The sequence below is a fragment of the Opisthorchis viverrini genome (genome assembly GCF_000715545.1).
Source record: "Opisthorchis viverrini unplaced genomic scaffold opera_v5_462, whole genome shotgun sequence".
Taxonomy (NCBI): Eukaryota; Metazoa; Platyhelminthes; class Trematoda; order Opisthorchiida; family Opisthorchiidae; genus Opisthorchis; species Opisthorchis viverrini.
This window is the reverse complement of record NW_008752125.1, coordinates 259,640-277,246: the sequence shown is the minus strand read 5'-3', so window position 1 is coordinate 277,246 and position 17,607 is coordinate 259,640. Positions and strand designations below refer to the sequence as shown.

The 17,607-nt window shown below is 44.2% G+C and overlaps 1 protein-coding gene across 1 annotated transcript; it reads right to left on the bottom strand.

Annotated features, from left to right (window-relative positions):
• Nucleotides 1-3,542: 3,542 nt before the first annotated feature.
• On the bottom strand, nucleotides 3,543-15,807 carry T265_15383 (hypothetical protein; the record flags this gene model as incomplete). Its single annotated transcript, XM_009177849.1, has 2 exons — nucleotides 3,543-4,461; nucleotides 14,269-15,807. Coding segments are annotated over 2 exons (2,274 nt in total), but the record flags the coding sequence as incomplete, so codon positions are not given.
• Between the last annotated feature and the right edge of the window lie 1,800 nt (nucleotides 15,808-17,607).

Below are 17,607 nucleotides of genomic sequence, written 5' to 3'. Positions count from 1 at the left end.
TGCACAATTACATATCTTAGTAGCGTTCCTTGTCAAGCGTTTATTTTGTTTATGCAACGCTCTAGGGGGGAGTTCTGTGGTGATCCTTCTGACCATTGTACATCAGTACTTTCTTTGTAACTTAGCATTACTCAAATTGTACCACTTTCTATCTCTCACTAAATCTCAGCGCATTCCTCTTCTCTTCCTTATTTAAATGAAAGCAAACAAATATGGATGCATACCAACAATACAAATTCTGTACTTCGTGAAAGGCGTGTTCCCTACTTGCCGTGTCGAGTTACGCTGTCAGTGAATTGACGAGCGGTGATTTATCTTTCAGACTACGACGGGATAGAAAGTATCTAGGAATATATTGAGGAAGATTCCAGGAAGGAGATGGATTTGGATTTATTGTGGTGGTAATAACTAACTGTACCAACGAACTGTGAGTTGTATGATCTCGCCTATTTTTACTCACTTGATTTAACTACTTTGAACTGGTATTTGCTAGCGTTATCCGCCACAAATCAGCCTGGTGCAGCCACAGGTGTCTCAAATCAGCAAACGTGATCCGAGCCTCAGAGTCTCGTGCAGTAACTTCATCCGTCAAACCACAATTGGACTTTATAAAACTTTCAAAATACGTAAAACGTTTCAAAACTTCAAGTGCCTTTCCTTGGATAGGAGGTGACATGTTCAGAGATTGCATGTTCAGAAACATGACCTTCAGTTTCGCTCATACAAAGAAGTGATGAATTTGGTTAATTCATAAAAAGCACACCTGTGCCTTCTCCTCTTCGAAGATGACAGCACCTTATACACAAAGAATTTTAGAAAGCTTTTCGTGTGCAGTCACGCCCGGTGGTCTAGGAGTGCAAAGAATTTATTAGGTTCACAAACGTCTGACGAATTCCTCACTGAGCAAGTGTATTAAGGAGGACAGACCGGTGAAGAGAATCAGAAGCATCTTGAAACTCCACGATATCTTCAAATTCAACACGTTGAAAATGTAGATAGACCTGTTTGTGACTTAGTGGTCTGAATGAGAATTGAAGTACTTCCCTGATGTTGAAGTCTCCCACAGTACGTCCAAGGAAGTAATAACTCCAGAGGTCCGCGAGGCTGTTTTTTACAAGGCATAAACTGTTATATCTGTTGATTCGTCAATCTGAGGTATCTGCTGCTGACCCGCTCCAGTGCCTAGTGTCGGAGAGAAAAGACTCACAGAAGGGAACACAACAGCTATATTCCGAACAAGCGAGTGAGCGAGAGAGCGAGAACGAATACAAAAGCTACAACGGCCCCACGCTATTTAAAGGGGACTTTCTGACATTGATCCAGGCTGTCTGATAGGCGTTAGTGATCACCCATCAACATCGATCGTGCCTCTGTGAAAAGCCTGAACGCTGATCACATTCGGTCGTGCTTCTGTGGCGCAGAGAACACTCATCAGGTTTTACTGAATTGATCGAATGATTGACTGGCCTGGATGCTTGTCGGCTTTCCAGTTGAGCTTTTGGTGGAGCAGTAGGTTCCGGGCGTTCAGAAGTTGATTTCAGGAATCTGACCTTCCTGAGAGAAACAATGGTTGTTGGTGCACGCAAAGATTATATGCGGTAGAGCACGTCTCTGCACTTTCTTGGACTCAAAGTTGATGCCAGTAGTAAAATGACTCTTGGTTCTCGTAGGAACGCGTGGATCCCCCCAAGGACAGGAACAGAAATAGTTTGCACGATGTTACCTCGTGGCTGAAAATTGATCTTCTGAAGGGAACTTCCATGAACGTGTTTCAAGTAGACGCATGCACATCAATTTGGAATCAGCAGTAACTTGGAATTTCCATATAGTTGACAGAAATCGCGGGCTTCTCCACTTAGACACTGCTATCGGAAGAACAAGGACTTGCCAGATAGGACGAGTTCAATAAGACATCTCGACATAAGCCACGATTCAACTACTACGTCAGGTTTAAACCCAGTTTAACTTTTCTCCAGCAACTAGCCGCATGTACGGCTTCCTCGACCTGTTTTCCTTTTCCACGAAAAGGTTTGAAATGGATACAAATCAGTTGAAAAAGAAACAAAGACACTCACATTTTTGGTGGTCGATTAGGGCCAGAAGATGTAAACCGTTCATTTTCGTGCTTACGTGTGCATTTTATAATTTCAGTAGAATCAAAGGAATGTTATGAGACGTGATGTGATGGGATGCTTTCTACCCAAGGCCCTCGGCATAATTCGACTGTAACCAACCTCTTGTCTCTACATTCTAACTCCAACAGATAACTACCTCGCTGATTTTAGATACAAATTTTGTGTGAAATGTACCGGGCTTTCCAATAAAAAAAACTGGAATAACTACACAGTGATCGGGGAAGTTGCTGGAACGAAATACTTTGGTCGTCCATCAGTAAAAGTACCTGAGCCAACAGGTTTATACACTGCCAAAAAGTACTTTGCATCTGTGGGAACTTCTTGTACTAAGGAAAAGAATGTAAGAAAAGCACTACACCCGAGGAGTCCTAATTCGATCCCTGAGCCACCTGTCTTTCCGTCGGAGCAGACACTCGAAACTGTAAGTGAGGACGGACAGGGACAAAACTCCAGAAATGGTAACTAGAGCGTTAGCGAACCCTAAGCAGGGAGCAAAGAAACTGGGAGACGGGGTAATGACAAACAAGCACAAGTCACGGTACTCATTAGTAGTCAGACAAATAGGAAAATTAATCTTTGATTGCTGTTGATTCGCAGGAGTCACGTGTACTGTGAGAAGCGTGAGTGTTCCAAGTGGGGCTTTTTCTCATGTTCTGCAGTTGCAATCCCCAAACAGTAAGGTGCTGTGAAGAGTGATTAAGTTGCTGGACTGATTGGGGTAGTGGCAGGCGAAAAGAGAATTTGGGTTTTCCAAGCTGCGGTAGCGTTGAATTGAGCAGAAGACCAGGACTTCTCGGTGGATTACCATTCAACAAGGTCTGCGCACGTTTCGGATTAAGAGCTATTAATGTCATATCTGTATTGAAAACAGATCATGAGATAACAATTAATTGTTATTCGATGCACCTTTCTCTTTTTTTAGCCTATGTCCCCCAAAGCTGGCAGTTTTGCGGAGGTTAGATAGCTCGAATGCGCTGCTTGGTTATTGGTCTGTTCGCCAACTGCCAAACTCGGCAAACAGAGTTTCTGCTTTTTTCAGTCGGGCGTTGGTGTGCATGTGGGCAGTTGCACAAAGTCGTACCAACTGACTTTCAATAGGCTCACTTCTGTGTTAAGCTGAGGAATTCGACAGAATATGCGACTGCCAATCTGCGTACTAACTGAGAGCAGTAATATTTTGCGTCTAACCTTTTACTTGCCGGTTTTTTTTCGTTCCACACTAATTTCGTACGACCTGTCATTTCTGACGTTTACGCACATAGAATTTGAATTGTATCTTGAATATATTGGAAAATACGACTAACCGTAAAACTGTTCGACAAAGTGGGTTTACCACATGTATGGTTCAGCCAACAAGTCCCATCCACACATAACGAAAAACGTCCGATGTACTGGCCATGTAAATATATTTTGAAGTTCCTTTCAGCTAGGTGGAGTTTTTTGTTGTTATAACAGCCGTAAAGTATTGTTTCGTCTGGTCCATTCGATGTCTAGACGGAGCAGACGGAGTGTGATGTCATGCTTTGCTAAAGTGTTCGGTGCATAACAGCTGTGATTCGATTGATTCGAGCCGGACTGTAGTGTATGTATGTCACAGATTTTCAGCAAAGTCTAATTCCACCTGTTTAGCAGCATTCGTTTCTCCAATCTCGGTAAACTTGCGAATGAGCCACAATGGCAGCTTGCTTCCCGGTAACGTGCCAATTGTGGACAGTCGTATACTGGATGCTCGAGAAACCTGGCCACCCCGGTCCGAGGTTTCGTCCTCTAATTCATCATCGTTCTGACGCAACACGCTGATCAGCGCTGTTTTAGCCTCCTCGACCTCGGTCTCAGCAGTACTTGGTAGCTTAGCTTTATTCGGATTATCAGAAAAGGCTTCTTCAGTAGTAATCAAATCTGGGACGTTGGAAAGTGGTTCATCTGTTGAATGGATACCTTCCATTTCTTCCTGTGCTTTTCTTACCAGCCAGTTTGCTGCTATGGTTGCTTGAATAGCCTTGCCATTGATCAGCTGATCCAGTAATACCAAAGGTAAATAAGGAACGGGTCTTGGTTGGAACAGACGTTCCCGATGTCTTGTCTCATGCGTCATGATTATACGCCACATTAATTCCGCTGGAAGTGGCCATGCGTCGATAGAGCTCCCACCTTCACTCAATAGCGGATTCCCGGGTATTTTGGGTTTTGTAAAAGCTTCGTGGTCCGAACTGAATGTGACCAATCGCAAATGGTTCGGTGTTCCTCCGTTGTCAGAATAAAACTCATATTTGCATAGTCCACAGTGACGCCAGTCTTTGCTAGCGTGGGAGACCATCATGTGAATCTGAGAATGAGGGAACAAAGTAAGCGATTTTTCCCAGTCCCAAGACTATGTCAATCAGATTTTTTTTAAACATTTTTAAAAATATTCACACTCACACCAACCAGATAGTGATTTTTACTGTAGAAACAAAACTAGAATTTTGTTTGAATTGAAGTACTGTCTTCTCTACTTACAGTTCGAAAAACGATTACATTTTGTTACAGTCTATGCAAATTAGATAAACCTAAATCATGCTTTAAAACTCGAGGAACTGCGGTGACTTTTCTGCCATACAAGCTTACTTGTAAACACACCCGTGTAAACCTTGTCGGCGACATGGATCAGTGGGCAAAGAGCGTATTTACTGAACAGAAGGTCCGTAGTTCGAACTCGACCTCTACATCTCGACTTCACCTTGGCAATCTGGCAGTATCCCGGCCCCTCTGTTTCCTTCGGATAACATGGCAGTTAGGCGGGCGTTGCAGCCGGATCTTCTAATTCTGAATATTATTAAGGACAGTACTGATAATGTAGGACACAGTCGCTGCTATGCAGGTAGAATTATATCCCACTCAAGCTGGTTAACTTGCCCTTGTTCAACTCGGTTGCAGACAGACTGTTGAATGTGGCTTCACCGAATGTCCTGATGAGAATTCAGTATCATTTGTGTTTATTTTGAACCCGAGTTAGTCTTTACTGTGCTGCAATGGAGTCATTCGGTCGCCTGAGGTTTCACTCCGGCGTAGTTTACCCCCTATCGCATTCAGATCTTACCCCGCCCCTACAACCTCCGGAAAACCGGAGGTAAGCGAGGGTGGCATTATCACGGGATAGTCCATTGTATGGCAATTGTTATCCTTTCCAACTTACAATTAAAGTCTCTCAAAGGGTCATATTGAGATATTGAGATATTGACTGATAAATCTGAAGCATGATTCTTAGATCAGCGAGATGAATTCAGTGTAACTTCAAACCATACAAGGGCGTAACGCAGTGACGTTCACGGTGTCTGGATCTAGTGCCATTGGGATGCGTCTGTTGATCAGCACAAAGTTGTACAAGACGTTCTCCACTATCTTTATGCCTTGGGTCTAGACTAAGCTTGCCATCAGATTAATCACAATTGGTCTAGGTCTTAAGGTTCAACACTAGGCCGGTCTGTAACAAGAAATATACTTCAACAGATATGATCAAAAGTCTAACCGAACGACGCGTCAGAATCCGAGCACAGCAGGCACGCCGGACGGTGGCGGTTGTGACAGAGAAAATTCAACATGTTCAGCGACGTAAGAAATGTTGCTATAACAGTTAAAATGTGTGCAATGCACTCGCTAAGACGCGTACACTATCGTGACCGATCAAAACAGTGTTTTTTCTTGGGAAAGTAAGACCACATGTGGCTATAAAGAATCTGTGGGGTCGTATGGTTTGCGTAGTCTTAATCAAGCAAAAATGGTGAGGAACGGTTGATGTTCTATCATCCACAGAAGATTTCAGTTGATCACCTTTCGACAACTGCCTCAAACTGACAGATAATTCTTCCTTACGGGCAAGGGGGTCCGTTGTAATGAGGTAGCTATCCTGCCAATTTAACAGAATCGAGATAATTAATGTTACACAGAGCAATACATTTTGAAGCACTCCAAAATAACTAAACATTTGTCGCTTCACTTGTTTTGAGTCAATCAATGGGCGGAAGGTCTCACGCGATTTAATACCTTTAAACTATCGCAGTCTCCTGACATGTTCCAATACTTCTTTAGCCGCTTTCACCCTCCTTACTCTCTGAAAATCGCTTCATTGAATCCTTTCGCCATGATCGGAACCGTTACGAATGAGCGTAAGAATGAGTACTATCCAGCAAGTTCAACTAACGTCGATAACCGCTTGGGGAAATCAGATTCACTGGCACGTCAAGTGGAACAGTGAAGTTCCATACTAGTTTAAAAATACAAAAGCATGAGTCTAATTCCCAGCCTACTTAATTACCAGCTTGATGTGTTACATCCTTGTAGAACTAATCAATTAGACACGCAAATCACATGCCTTGCGGTCCACAGAATGCACGAATGAACAGTGAGTTGGAGAGAGTACATTTAGGTAAACCCCTGCATGAAAATTTACTGAAATCTTTTCATTTTCTGTTTTCTATTCTAACTTCTAGTGGACCAAACATGCTATTCCTGCAGAAGTGCTCCCGTCACTCTCAATTCGTCAAGAACGCACGTTCTTCCAGAAGCTTTTCTCTCTCCCTAGACGCTCTGTTTGGCAAGCGCTGCAGTGAACATGACAATATGTATCCGAGGTAAGGATGTATGATGGAAATCGAATGAGTGCTGCTAGAATCAGGATCAAAATTGAAGAAAAGCCTTAGCAAACAAACTAACGCAAAATAGGGTCTGTAGTGTCTGTAATCCGTTGTTAAAGTTATCATTTTTTCTTGAACTTAAACCACACTTTGTAACTGTCGTACATATTGTATCATGACGTTTGTTTTAATGTTATGAATACACAATTTTCCGGTGCAACCTGCTCACTTCTTGCTGAAAGGGTGTATTTACGCTCCGTTGAACTGTTTGTTGACTGCTGAAACAGTGGGACTAGACCTCTATGTTTGTGTCAACTGTTGAACGTCACAGTAAATCCCTGTGACATTTTTAGCCGTGTATAACTTTCCTACCGTGGAATATATCACTCACGCGGAACCATCTGCGGGAAATTTCGATAAGTGAATATATCATTTCACAGCCAGTTACTGCATTTGGATCGGTGTAGTGGACGTGAGTCCCCATTTGACTACTCATTCTTTTCCTATTGTGATTTTGTGATTTTGTATTGGTTACTTTGCTTGTTAATTTATCCGAACACGCTGATAAGGTCCTAGTCCGCTACAGGTCTCCGTTATGATGAGTAGCCTTATGATGAGGATATGCCCCAGTTGTTATGGGGCGAAATTGCACTGGCGCCTCTGACATGGTGATGTGTCTAAGCTGAACATATAATTTGCGCAAAAATATCCTATAAATAAAACACTATAGTCGATTTCATCATGAACGTACTCGAACGACACAACAACGCATAAAACAGAAGGTTACATCTGTAACTGCGCAAATACTGTCAGAGTTACAACATGTAGTTAAGTGGGTGCAAAATGGCTGTATGGGTAAGCCCAGTCGTCGTTTGTTTGTTCCCTTAACAGAACAGTTTGGTTGCAAATACTTTATTCGAAATGACGCCATCAGTGCGCCGTCGCATGGCGCGTAGTGAAGCTTGGCACAACCACTGATGCAGTGCTCCACTACGCTCTACAACGACACAGTGATTATGTCGCCTGGACAAAAAGCCTGCAGCCATGGTGCTGAGCCAAAGGCGCAAACTGCTGCCTACCAACGCAAGTTGAACTACCGACATCCTCCTCAACAGTGAACGGAGTAACAACAAACTTTTCGACTGTTTTTTTTTCATCTTTTGTGCTCACTGAACGTTCCGTTTTCATGACACTTCCTGTCTAACTTGTAGGCTGTCCTCTTTGTCTATTTTCCTACCCTACAAGTGACTTTCTTCTTATCACAATACCTTTTTTCAGAAACTAGAGAAGACTTTCCGCTGTGTTCAGTGTGTTGGCTTACATCACAGCATCGAGCTATTCTGGTTCGCTCCATTTTAGTCCACCTTACACTGGACAAGTCAGTTTTAGAAATGTCCTCGACAGAAGAATGTTACGGGTATCGATTGGTTGTCCGGCTTGCACCAACAGCGGTTCTTTGCTGCCCCCAGTGAGTACCCAAAAATCACTTTGAAATCAGTTGGTATTTCAGAATCGCCATTTATTTCAGGTTTGAGACGTTTCGAGGCCTGCGTGCAGGTGTTCCCTGACAAAAGTTTTACTCACATCCTCAAGGTCTCACGTTAATAGAAGAGATTTTACCTGAATTAGACCTTTGCTCGAAATACTGCTTACTCGTATCGTCTTTTTAAGCATCCGAACACCGTTTTCGTGGTACAATAACCTTTATCTGACTGCAGTCTGTCTACATTTAGGTGCTACGTGAACAAGTAATTAGTGACAAGACAGAATCGCTAGAGCAAATGGACATTCCCCTGATACTTGGAACTAACTTTCAGCGAAGAAAGCTTTGTTTTCCTCGTTGACAGTTTTTGTGGAAAACAGGCCAAAGCTTGACAATACGTAGTGGAAGTGAATACAGTCGAAATGAGTGTTGTGGGATGTTCCCCTTAGTTACGGCCAAAGATTTCGAAACCTTTGGGGGTAATCGTTGTGCCATAGGAGCCTGACCAGAATAAAAAACCACTGAGCTTGCAAAGTCCCACTGCTTACTTTGTTAACAATACTGCTATCCGAATGAGTAAATGCAAACACGATCGTAAACATCACAACCAGGTTTCACGTTGTGCCACTGCAGCCTTGAGGGGGCTGGTAACTAGGTGGCTATCGATCGGTTCTCTTATCTTTGCAGTTGGCTTGCAAGCCTTTCGTCACCATGCACGAGTACATCTCCAGGGCGCCGTCGGGTAGCCTATTCCTCCACTTCTGTTTGTTTGTGTACATTCTAATCACGTTGCTTAGGTTCCCGATACGGAACCTTGAGTCACGCGTAGATTTGACAGAACTCGAATATCAAAACGAACAATTGGGTTCGAAAGTTTACGGCACTAATTACACAAAGGTGGGTGAATTTATACAAGAAACCTCAATTGTCCATGTTCGTGGCGTCAGCAAGTGCGTAAATCTGTCACTGACCGGCACAGCGCAGTGTCAAGGCCCGCACACCAAACAGCAGCGAGCGGTGGTGTGGGTTGTGGTCGCCACTCTCAAGGCCAGTCTCGTGATTCTGATTGCCGGTGCGATCACATGGAAATGATGACTGAACAGGTCAGGACAGGCTCAGTGAACGGGGCCCGAACACGCATAGGTAAGGTCAGCTGCACACCTTTACACACACAAACGCATGATAAGATGCCATTGTCGGATGAAACGGCCTTTGCCGCAACATGAATGGCTGGTGCAGATAAGCTGGAACAGATAGGCTCTTGCTTATCTGTGGAGATCAAAAGTCCACGGGTGGAGTAAGCAAATGAATGGGGGGATTATCACGAGGTCAAGTTAGATTCAGTACATGTTACGAACTATGCTTTAGCAAGTCATAAATGCAAGCAGAAGTGGAGGAATCGACCACCCAACGGTGCATGTTGGCGAAATGTTTGCAGGACACTTGCCAAGCTCATCGAACAGATCAACCGCCACCTGTTCAACAGCCAACTATAACCCACCCTAGCTACCAATAGTTAGACACCACCAGAAATTTGCCGTTTTCAAGGTTCAAAACTCATCGCCAGCCAATCCTTTCTGTTTGTTGTTTGGATTTCCAGGCGTCTCAACCAGTGGGTATGAAAGCACTCTTGGTACAACCGGTGGTGAGTAGGAGCCTGCTCTGATGCATAGGGGTAAGCAGAATCAAAGAGATACTCGAATGAAACGATCGCTCCACCTTATTTCTGGTGCAGTGAGGCAAGCACCAGACAACCGAACCTACCACACAACCGTCCAGCCACTGTACCAGGGGAGGACCTCCGAACAAATTGCCACGGCTTTCAATTGATTCTAATCGCAATTACAATAGGCAATACCATAGACAGACATCCAGTGGACCTAATGGCCACTAACCACCGGATGAGCAAGCACTGAGTCTACAGGAGTTGATTCACAGATTGCATTCTGATATATGTAGAGGAAGCCAGTGGGAAAATGACGCGCATGGTCACCAGGTTTAAAAAGTTTCAACCACCGCTCTGCACGCCGTATGAGAAAACCATATCGCTCAGTTTGAACAATCCAGAGTCACTCAGTTAGGCCTGTCGGCATAAGCACAACGATGCCACGCCCGGGTGGTACCCATTCACACCCGGTGCAGCTGCATGAATCGGAACAACGGATAGCACATACCTGCTATGTGGCGCGTCTCAATCAGAATGTCAAACAGATGCATAGCATGGTGACGATCTCGGCTTCAGTGGCTTCTGCGCATGCCCACGTCCAATCTGTCAATCAAACAGCAGATGAAATGGCGAGCTCGCGACGGAGTTGACTCATGTAACGGTTGGTTAATGTCATTTAGTTAGATCTTGATAAAGACCATCCTTGGTGGCCGAAACTTTGTCTTATTCCTCCGACCAACCAGCTAATATTACGTCACACAAAACGCCCAGTAGTTTCCACTTCATCCTCAATGAATTCCGGGCTCCCATGTTGACATACGGGAAACTGTTCGTCGTAGATCCAATGGTTTCGGAATTAGAGAAAGGTGAAGAAATACGATCGAACTCTTCGGCATCGCCACAATGCTCTACAACCGAATAATTTTATGGCGGCGACAGCTATAGGTCTTCTGTATGTGTGGAGATGCCCTAAGAGTCTTCAGAGAACAAAAATGTGATGAAAGCCTGTATGACCTGGACAGGGCCCAGCTTGGTTGTCACGCCCCATGACCTCACAAGTGCTTAAGATCCGGAGCAGGTCAGAACCTGTTAGCAGTTCCGAAGGGGTGGTCACCAAAATGCCCCAGGATAATTGTCAACTCAGTTTCCAGTACTCATTGAAAATTCCGAAGGACAGCGAACACCTGGAACTCAATAGGCACCTCTGTCACATCGGTTAGTGAACAAACCTTTGCCCTTCATTTTCAAACGACATAGGAAGAGGAGTCCAGGACGGGTGAGTCGATACTCATTAAGGATTCGGTTTCGTTGTGAACTACGGTTGGTGAGATCGTGAGTACGGCACAATTCGGAAAAGAACAGACATTTAGAACAGGATATGTATTAGTGTTCTTGTAACCTCACTGTGTACTGTCCTCTGAGAGCGACAGTTTTATTGCAACAGATGTATGCTCATGATTTTGGCTGCCCTCGGAAAATACCGAACTTGCTGCACATCTTCTTGACATTCGATTGGAAAATCTATTCTGATTTGTCTGCCTCGACATAGCATGGGTTACAACGACTGCTGACAGTTTGGTATGAAGTTAGACATAAATACAGTCCAATATGATCTCCAGTCAACGTCCGAATTCCAAGCGATTTCGCTGCAACTATTCTCTGACACTCTTTGCATGGCCATAACATAACTTATTCTCTGCTGTACAGATCAAAATCACTTTGGTATGAATGCTATCCTTATTAATTATGATTATTACCTTACTTGCAAGGAGGTATTACCTAGGCTGCCAACCGCGACTGGTGCCCATACGGGTTCTCAATGAAGCGGATGGTTCTTCACTCAAAGAGTGCATCCAGCAATGCATGCTAAGGTGGCTGGTCCATGAGTTACGTATGCTGAGTTATCGCTTCTTGGGTTGGACTTTGTTTTCCGTGTCTAAACCGGAGTGGCGGAAACCTAGAGCGGGACCAAGTTTGACATAGAAGAAGTGAATGAGGGAAGTTACGGAAATTTTGGGTGCTATGGACATTGGGTAGGGTCCACTTGACCCTCCCTGCGCTTGGCTGGATATAATGGCCCATAAGGCGGCTAACCGGTTTCGATAGCGATGATGCTGTTAGTCTCTATCCCGATAGTCTGAGAGTGCTTGTGACATATGCTGATTGTTGTGGGTAAGCCCTCGGTCCCCTTGCCTTACTTTTTTTCTTCTTTCCATTCTAAAGCTTTATTCAAATAAACTAAATGGTTGTATGGCAGTGAACACCAGTGTTCTAATCTACTGTTGCTGTCGTCTATGATGCTGATGGTGATGATGCCATCTCCAATCACCCATCCGCCCATCTTAAGACGGTATACTCTTGCATAGTTTCAGTAATATTCAGGCAACTAAGATTGCTGTGCACTGAATGAGTCGAAAAGAAGGTACTTTAAACGGATACAAAAGGGACATTTTAAGAAAAAGGATGGCCAGTAGATTTAATTAAGCGGCAATTGACTCCGTACAAAACTGGGATATCTGAGGTCAATCGAAGGGTGCCAATACAGTGAAAGTTGGATCAGCTTTCTAGAACTTCACATTCGCCAATGGTTTAGTTGGTAGATAAAACCATGGATAGTAGATATAAAGTGAAATGCAATGATTTCACAGAGGCTTACACCGGATGAACAGCCGATGAGATGCCACTGGGCATTAATGGCGCCTAAACAAACCACCAAGAACCACAGATTAATATCAGGCGATATTTGAAGAGTCATCAAGTTCCGGGTACGCGCTGGACATTGGACACACCGATAAGTAGTCAAGATGGTGGAAATCGCAACGCATCCTAGCTTGAATGGGATAAAAGGCATAGAACTGGAAAATGTCTGAATAGCAGCCGTGGATCAGCAGATCTAACATGTGGATGTGTATGGTTATCAGTGAAGCCACATGAGACTAAGGTACAAATCCCACGCCGACCAAAATTCATCTAATTTCCCCAAGCGAATTGTTCTAGACCCTACTGATCCACACAGACCAACAATAGTTGTAAACGACATCTAAGGAGCGAATATCAGGCATATTTGAAGAGTCATCAAGTTCCGGGTACGCGCTGGACATTGGACACACCGATAAGTAGTCAAGATGGTGGAAATCGCAACGCATCCTAGCTTGAATGGGATAAAAGGCATAGAACTGGAAAATGTCTGAATAGCAGCCGTGGATCAGCAGATCTAACATGTGGATGTGTATGGTTATCAGTGAAGCCACATGAGACTAAGGTACAAATCCCACGCCGACCAAAATTCATCTAATTTCCCCAAGCGAATTGTTCTAGACCCTACTGATCCACACAGACCAACAATAGTTGTAAACGACATCTAAGGAGCGAAATACACTCATATGCAAACAAATTTGGTTTCTCGAGAGACTAAACTGGAACCCAGCTGAATCTCTCGTTCGTGATGTTTCCAGACAACTGAATGTGCTGCATCAGGCCGCCTCATGTTTTAGTGATGAGCCCTGATAAGCCGCAGGAAGGGCGAAACCGGTCGTAGGTTGTTGATGAATTTTCGGCAACCTTATGAGTAAAGCATTACGGATAGACATCTAAGGACCAATAGATCCACTAAATTCGTTACACTTCAAGTAGCTAATAGCGTCAGAAGATAACAGATAGCCTTTGGATGCTATATAAACGCACGCAGACAGGGAGGAAGTACCCACCTAACTTCGCACTGACGGTGTCTCCTCGTAAGGTGACGAAACGTTTGCAAGTCAGTTGCCAAGCTCGGCGAACAAATCAACAGCCGCCTGATCAACAACCAATAGACTCACCTGAGCTAACAATGTTTCAACACATTACCAGACGTCTAAGGATAATATTCAACCAAAGTGCCTTGAGCCGGGGGATCGCAAGGCCAAAAAACCCAATTTGGCCTGATGAAAATTCTTCCCCAGCCCGCCCATCTGCACTAATCAGCAAGAACCAATTATTTAACGTTCAGCGTCGATTAAATCTGCCACTTAATCTCCGTTCGTCTTAAAATAGGTCAACCTGTGACCTGGGCTGTCGAAGGGTCTTCAGTAACCTTATGACCAGTGTATTACGTCTATACACGTATCGCGATATCTCGAATCCCGTGCCAACTGAAACAAGAGGCGGCCTGGTGCAGCACATTCAACTGCTTAAAAACACCATAAACGACAAATTCAGCTGGGTTCCAGATGAGTCTCCCGTCAAAACCAAACTGGTTTAAAAGTGAGTGTATTTCGCTAACCTTGTTACCTGTTCACTTAGTCTGACTGAACTTCTGTATCAAAAGTGAAGCGTTAAGCAATAGGTCCACCGTTTGCTTATCAAACCTCACTGTAACTAACGCGAACTCACTTGCAATGCTAGAGAATCTGGAAACATTATGTAGCATTCGGTGCACAATAAATCAATATTCAATACGCCAGAAAGTTTCTGTTTCTCAGCCAAGTGCCTCAGCCGCTTTCGGCTCTCTGGCAAATGATACGTCGTGATATGTTGACTAAGTTTTATCTGGTCTGAAAAGTACTCTAGACATATGCGACACATTTCTCGAGGTTTCGCAGTCCCCGTTTGTGTTGAACCATAATTGCTCGTAGCAGGCCACCGTCGTGGATGAAGCGTCGGTCCAGCTCGCACTATTCGTTTGGGTTTTCTGGGAAAGCCGGACATCCTGGGCTTCTGCAAACCGGGCGGACCAAATTCACCGTCACTGGTCTTGTTAGCTGCATGAACCCCAGCCACTTGATTTTTAAGCAACTCTCGAACCGTCGGACCGGGCACACGGGTTGTTCTTGCTTGATTCCGTCGAACTTCTTCAATAGGATCTTCCTCTTCCATGGAATTCAATTTTGCGGGTGCAACAGCTCCATGAAAGCAACATAAGTGCGTGGTAAACTCATCTAAGCTATTAAACGAAGCCGTACATATACTACGCTTTGGACCCACTTGACTTGGCTTCTCTACATGCGGGCCTTCAGTATCGGATTGTAACTCCCGATTACGTGGTCGAAACAAAGTGCTCAAGTCTGCCCCTTCCAACTTCGCCGCATCGTAGAAACACGTGAACGGAACGGACGCGTCCGCCACACCACCTTTCGAGTTGCGAATCATTCTGTAACAGGCTTTACGTGTAATCATGAAAAGTTCTGGTGCATGACAGTCGAATGCATGCACTTCCTGCATCATTAGGTTTTCGGAACTAAACCTCGCCTGGCAAAACACACATCTGTAGGGGTCCCGATGTACTGAATGAGCAACGATGATGTGAATAATCAGATGCACTCTGGAAGGTAGTAACCGACCACGGCACAAAATGCATACTAATGGACTGCCATCCCTATCGAGCTGTTTAATGCGATTCTTGATATCTGCTTGCTGTTTGCTGAAACATTTGTGTTTGAGCATAGAAGAACAATTTATTCCACCTTCACAGCTACGGCACTCGTATTTTGGAAGTCGGGTGAATTGTTCAAGGGTTCCTAGTATGTGTCGATGTCTCATTAAATGAGCATGGAGACTGGCTCGAGACTTAAAGTCCACGCCACAGGTGATGCAGACACGAGGGTTTTCTTCCAACAAACTTAAAGGTATTGCTGGGCCACGGTGTGATCCGGTCAACATATTCAAGTCGGCTAACGAATGGACAACCGCCTCGCATTTTTCATCTACATATCTGTCTGAAGTAAGTAGGTGGAGTAGGCTCTCAGACATCTGATGTTCGCTGATGGCACTGCTGGAATTGTCGAGCTGCCTATCCACATCCATCGTGTTTCGTACTTCTACTGAAGACGGTTTTGTCATTTTGTTGTAATAATGGAGCCTCGATCGTGTCAGTGAACTCGATTTTTTACTGGCTTTTTCCCTCAGCCAGTGATTCTCACAGGTGCCGATCAGCTGACCCGGTAGAATGAACAGGCGCTGGTCGATCAACCTACCGTTCAAACCGGTCAAAGTCTAATTTTTTATGAGTCAGCCATAATATGGTGAAACAAACCACGTAATGCATTGAACAGCGACGTTGTCGTGTACTATGTTGATCGTTTCTTCTGATGGGGAGCTTCTTCCCTGGATTTCAAAAGCCGAAAGCTAAGTTTTTACATCCATTCATGATTCGATCCCCTTTCTTTCTCGGCACAGCGAAAAGTAAGCTTTTCGCTCTGTTATGGCTACCGCAGGGCCTATTTTCATGGAGCTTACGACATCATCTTCCCTAGTATCATGGACAGTATAAAGACGGCTGGCTTCTGCCGTTTTGAGCGAAACCAGTAAAAGAAACTCGTGTTTGAAGTAAGTGTTGTACGAAACCATATATTGCACGCACTCACATCCAGAATCAGACAGACCATAAATATGTGAGATTACTAGAATAGGAGCTCAGCGACTATTGATTTCGTACGTCATTAGTCAAGATTGCAAGACCTACAGAAAGTGTCTCTGATCAAATATTAATCCACTCAGTGCAATACGCATTTACGTCATCTGCTATACACGCGATACTGTTTGGACTAGGTTGAAATAATGAGGTCAGTTTTGGCTGGTGATTGGTTCTGTGCTCCGATGCCGTGATCTATTTGAGGCTTAGCGACACCGTACTGCCGTGCAACTAATCACCAATTCATTCATGCACCCAGTAATTTACAAAAAAACCAATTAGTGAACTCATTCTGTCAGGCAGTCAGTCAGTCAGGATTTACAAATCAACTAATTAGTGCTCTCATTCTGTCAGGCAGTCAGTCAGTCAGGCTTGGTAAGGGAGTACGAAAACACACGCTATCACAACCGAATCTGGACAAATTTCACCGTCTTTTCGTCTGCTGGTACAATTCAGACGAATATAGCCAGTGCCCTGAACTTTGTTAACAAAACTGGCATCAGCACTTAGTTTACGATGGTATCTTTATACGCCATGTCGGACCAATCAGGGTGTAGTGGTTGCGTCATATTGTTTTTGTGAAGGAGGGAAAGGGGGGCTTACGGGCTTACGAACGAAATACGGAGCGGTGGCTAAACACCATTCAGATAGGGAGTGATAGGCAAGTTGCATTTCTTCATCCACAGTGGTTGCGGGAGTGTCATACTATCCTGATAACACTGGTGAATGAGGCAACTCGTGCTGTTTCATTCTTGAGTTGACGCACACGATGACCTAGTCTGCGAGAATTCCCAAGTTAGTTGACCGACGAAGATGAGTTGTGGAATTATTGAACTTTGGGTTCAAGTGGAGCATAAGGTTGACGTAAACTCGGGGACTGCATCTACCTGCTGAGCCGCAAAAAGGGCGAAACCGGTCGTGGGCTGTTCATGAGTTTTCAGCAAACTAATGAGTAGTTTTCTTTATGAAAACTTAAATTACATTTTATATTGGGAAAATGCTGCATTTAATCAGGTGACAAATATATTTTCTACCAAACCTTTGGTAAAACGAAGCTGACTTTCGTCCATTTGCATGTAAAATTCACGACTTCGGCTGAACACATATGACATTTTAAGTCAGAGCACAATTTTGCGAGTGATGTTCCGCTCTCAAATGGGACTACTTAATAGACTGATATCGTCATGTAACAAAACACACCTCTCTGTTGAGCTCTGCAGCTACTCACTCCCAGATAGGTTCCGCTAAGGCTTCAGCGATTCCTGCACTTCTATGCATGAGGATATCATAAGTGTGAAACGCGGTTTAACGTACTGTTGTGG